Genomic DNA, 5,026 nt, shown 5'->3' with positions numbered 1-5,026 from the left:
AAAATGGATAATGGAGAATCTTATATTGGAAGTTGTTGTATAGAAAGAGTGTGAGAAATGGAAGAAAAAGAGTGAGGGAAGAGGGAAGAAAGAAAAGTGAAATGGTATGATTACTGTGATTATTGTGTTGTATTTATATGAGTCCTCATCACTGAGACACCCAGACATAGAAAAATGGTGAAGGAAATGGGTGCGAATAGGGTGTATCGTGCTCCTTCAACGTTACTTTCCTGCACATTCTTCATCATTCTCTTCACTTTACTTTCTCAAGTAACACCGCATGATCAACTTTCCAAAACCTTCATCTTCAGAATCGATTCAGAATCCAAACCCTCCGTTTATCCCACGCACTACCACTGGTACACCTCCGAGTTCGTCCACCCAACTCGCATTCTCCATCTCTATGACACCGTTTTCCACGGCTTCTCAGCGCTCCTTACCCACCAACAACTCTCTTCTCTTGCCCAGCACCCCTCCGTGCTCGCTGTCTTCGAAGACCGCCGCCGCCACCTTCACACCACGCGCTCTCCTCAGTTCGTTGGCCTCAGAAACCAGCGCGGACTCTGGTCCGAAACTGACTACGGATCCGACGTCATCATTGGAGTCTTCGACACCGGAATCTGGCCGGAGCGCCGGAGCTTCAGCGATTCCAACCTTGGCCCCATTCCTGAACGCTGGAAAGGGGGTTGCGAGGCAGGTGTAAGATTTTCTCCCAATAACTGTAACAGGAAGTTAATCGGTGCGCGGTTCTTCTCCAAAGGTCACGAGGCAAGTGGCACGTCCCTTAACGACACCGTCGAATTCCTTTCGCCAAGGGACGCTGACGGTCACGGAACCCACACGGCCTCAACAGCCGCGGGCCGCTACGTTTTCGACGCCAACATGGCGGGATATGCTTCTGGAGTTGCAAAGGGAGTGGCTCCCAAAGCGAGACTTGCCATGTACAAGGTGTGTTGGAAGAATTCTGGTTGCTTTGATTCCGACATACTCGCTGCTTTTGACGCTGCCATAAACGACGGCGTCGACGTCATTTCCATGTCCATCGGCGGCGGCGACGGCATTTCCTCTCCTTACTATCTTGACCCAATTGCGATAGGGTCCTACGGTGCAGTTTCCAGAGGCGTGTTTGTGTCATCCTCGGGTGGGAATGACGGGCCCAGTGGAATGTCGGTGACCAACCTTGCACCCTGGCTGATCACTGTCGGAGCAGGCACCATTGATCGCGATTTTCCGGCGGAGGTCATATTAGGAAACGGAAGAAGACTCTCCGGCGTGTCTCTCTACTCCGGAGTGCCGTTGAAGGGGAGAATGTTTCCCTTAATATATCCGGGAAAATCAGGGGTTCTTACGGATTCACTGTGCATGGAAAACTCGTTAGACCCAGACCTTGTGAAAGGGAAGATAGTGGTTTGCGACAGAGGAAGTAATCCGAGAGTAGCGAAGGGGTTGGAGGTGAAGAAAGCAGGAGGAGTGGGAATGATTTTGACAAACGGCATATCCAACGGTGAAGGAGTTGTTGGAGACGCTCATCTTCTTCCCACGTGTGCCCTTGGAGCTAACCTGGGAGATGAAATTAAAGAATACATTTCATCATCGGAGAACCCAAGAGCCACTATCGATTTCAAAGGAACTGTGGTGGGAATCAAACCGGCACCCGTAGTGGCGTCGTTTTCGGCTCGGGGACCCAACGCGTTGAGCTTGGAAATACTTAAACCTGATTTGACGGCGCCGGGGGTTAACATTCTGGCGGCGTGGACCGATGCGGTTGGGCCTTCGGGGCTGGAGTCCGACACCAGAAGAAGCGAGTTCAACATTTTGTCGGGCACATCGATGGCGTGTCCTCACGTGAGTGGGGCAGCGGCGTTGTTGAAATCCGCGCACCCTGATTGGAGCCCTGCAGCTATAAGGTCTGCAATGATGACAACCGCAACGGTTCTTGACAACACCAACGGCCACATGGTTGATCAAGCCACTGGGAATGGCTCAACGCCCTACGATTTCGGCGCTGGACATCTCAACCTCGCTCACGCCATCGACCCTGGATTGCTTTACGACCTTACCAACGATGATTATGTCATGTTTTTGTGTGCCATTGGCTACGAGGCCAGGATGATTCAGGTGATTACACGATCGCCGCATAATTGTCCACGGAGGAGGCCGTTGCCTGAGAATCTGAACTACCCGTCCTTTGTGGCGGTCCTGCCAGCGTCGTCCTCCAGAGGGTTGTCGTTGCTGAGCAAGACGTTCTTCAGGACTGTGACGAACGTGGGTGAGCCATATTCGGTGTATTGGGTGAGGGTGGAGATGCAAGCGGAGGGAGTAACGGTGACGGTGAGGCCGTCGAGGCTAGTGTTTTCGGAGGCGGTTAAGAAGCGGAGTTTCGTGGTGACGGTGACGGGAGTTGCAGGGAATATGGTGCTGGGTGAGGCCGGAGCGGTCTTCGGGTCGCTTTCGTGGACCGATGGGAAGCACGTGGTTCGGAGCCCCATAGTTGTTACTCAAGCTCAACCGCTTTAAATCTTCCGAAATTTTCGGTTGTTCACTTTCAATTAATGTGGTCCTTTTTCAAAGATGAAAGAAAGAACAAATATGCTTTATAGTTATTATTTCTGTTTTTAAGTTTTGGATGCTGTTATCGTTCAAAAGAGAAAAAGTAAAGAGGTCAACATTGAATGTATGGACAAGATAAAGTTCTTTTTGCCATCTACCCTCCTAGACTTAACATTTACTTATTCAATTATGACTTTGGAGTGGATTTGCCGAGACAAAATTAATTCTAAATTAGTAAAGACGTTCTTCCTAATAGGGAGATCAGACCTAGTGAATTATTGAAGTCTTCTTCTCCTTTCTTCGGTTGGTCAGGTTGTTGGGTGATGAACTGGGGTTCTTCTCGTCCTTCGGCTTCTCTTCGGTACATGCGACGCGCTCAAGTCAGTAAGCGGGTGATCAGTACTCTCGTAGGTGAATAGTAATAAATGACGTACCTTTCTCCTTGGGATGTGTGCTATTTATATTATTCTAATGGGCCTACCTTGTTGGGCCCGTTTATCAGAGTGGACCTGCTTAGGATTGTATTACCTAATTCTTAATGACGGATTAACTTCACTGACCTTGGCTTGAGCATTAACGGTAATATGGGTCGGCTGGCCAGGCCGACCGTGGCGATTCCCCTGATCTCGGCCAAGATTACATGGTATCGGTCGTCTCGGCCAAGTCTCGTAGGTCTCGGCCAGGTTTCCCTGGTCTTGGTCAGCTAGACCAAGTTTCGGTCGTCTCAGCCAAGTCTCGTAGGTCTCGGCCAGATTCACTTGATCTCGGCCAGGTAGACCAGGTATCGAGCAGTCAGGCGGGTCTCTGTCAAAAAAACCAGGAATCGGTTTCGCCCCATACCGGTACAGACATGTTTTTATTTCAAATAATAATAAGTCATAAAAATTAGTGCTTGAGTTATTAGACTAACGTAACAATCTTGATAAAATATATTAAATTGTTTTATTGTATTTGATGATGATTATTGTGATTCATATATAAATATGAGTTAAATGTACTATGGAAAAGCAACCTTCCATTGGTCCGAAGGAGTAGAGGGGTGAGGTTGTGGGTCAGAAAAGTGTTAATCATTGTGGTAGTGGAAATGAGTGAAACAAAATTAATTTTGCCAGCTCAGTTGTTGAATCTATAGGTGTTGCATGAATATTATGCGATTTTTCATTTGGGGAGTGTAGATATTATACTTGAATATCGACGTTTAGTTTTGGAGCAATAGGGGGCAAGTTAGTGGTGACATAACTAATTTAGTAGTATAGTATGTATTTCACGGTTTGAAGTTAGTTTTGTGATATTTTTGTAAGGAACGTGGTAAGGGATACCTCTCACGCACACATGAATTATATATCAATTCACAAACTAAATGGCACTCCGATCTCACAACACTAATAACTTTTTTTTGCCTAATTTAACTCCTTTTCTTTTAAGAGTGTGAATTCAAAAGAGAGACCAAATCAATGGATTACCCTTTTAGTTCATCAATCCATCTTCACCTTCAATTCCAACTATAACAAATTATCTATTTCATTTTTAATAGACTAGAAATATAGTATGATCACCATATCAATTAAGTTATAAAAAAAAATATTATCTAATCTATTATGTCGTTTTATGTTTATTTAAAATTTGGAGGAGATTCGTGATCATGCAGATACATAAAAGAAATGTGTATGAGAGATAAACCTCCAATTCAATTTGTTCATTTTATCATATAACAACTATTCTAAAATAGATACTTACAAGATTAGTTCAAGAGAAACATCATTACATCTCGATTATATTTATAAAATAACAATCCTACAATAAAAGGATTCTAGCAAAGACTTAGATTATCAAAATATAACAAATATATTTTTACTGTTATGTGAATCTTCTATGTCTAAATCATTTATATAAACAACACCATTGAAAATAAAGAGTAATCTTTCGTTCCGAAGATTATTTTGTTATTAGCATGTTATGCATGTTCTTCCCTTGTACGAGAATAATTAAGATGTCATCTATGAACACTACCACAAACTTATCAAGAAAAGGTTTGAATATCCGATTCATATAATCCATGAAGATAGCTAGAGCATTGGTCACACCAAATGGCATAACCAGAAACTCATAGTGACCATACCTTGATTTAAAAGCAGTCTTCTGAACACCTTTCGCTTTCACTAAAATTTGGTGATAACCTCAGCGCAAATCTATTTTAGAAAAGACAACTGCCCCATGCAAATGATCCATCAGATCGTCAATTCTAGGAAGAGGATATTTATTCTTTATTGTTAACTTGTTTAATTGTCTGTAATCTATGCATAGACGTGACAAACCATCTTTCTTCTTCACTAATAGCATTAGAGCTCCCCATGGAGAAACACTAGGTCGAATGAATTGTTTCTCTAATAAGTCTTCTAGTTGTTTTTTCAATTCAGCTAACTCCAGTGGTGTCATTCGATATGGAGAAATTGACACGGGGCCTGCTTCAGGAATC

General features: G+C 44.1%; 1 protein-coding gene across 1 annotated transcript; it reads left to right on the top strand.

Annotated features, from left to right (window-relative positions):
- Positions 1-2,707, top strand: LOC137821433 (subtilisin-like protease SBT1.6). Its single transcript, XM_068626025.1, has one exon. It carries the CDS (start codon positions 175-177, stop codon positions 2,515-2,517), a length of 2,343 nt encoding a protein of 780 aa, XP_068482126.1. The 5' UTR covers positions 1-174; the 3' UTR covers positions 2,518-2,707.
- Positions 2,708-5,026: the final 2,319 nt, after the last annotated feature.

Source organism: Phaseolus vulgaris, chromosome 9, assembly GCF_051622355.1.
Source record: "Phaseolus vulgaris cultivar YP4 chromosome 9, ASM5162235v1, whole genome shotgun sequence".
Classification (NCBI taxonomy): domain Eukaryota; kingdom Viridiplantae; phylum Streptophyta; class Magnoliopsida; order Fabales; family Fabaceae; genus Phaseolus; species Phaseolus vulgaris.
The sequence above is the reverse complement of the archived record's forward strand: the minus strand, read 5'-3'. Positions and strand labels throughout refer to the sequence as shown.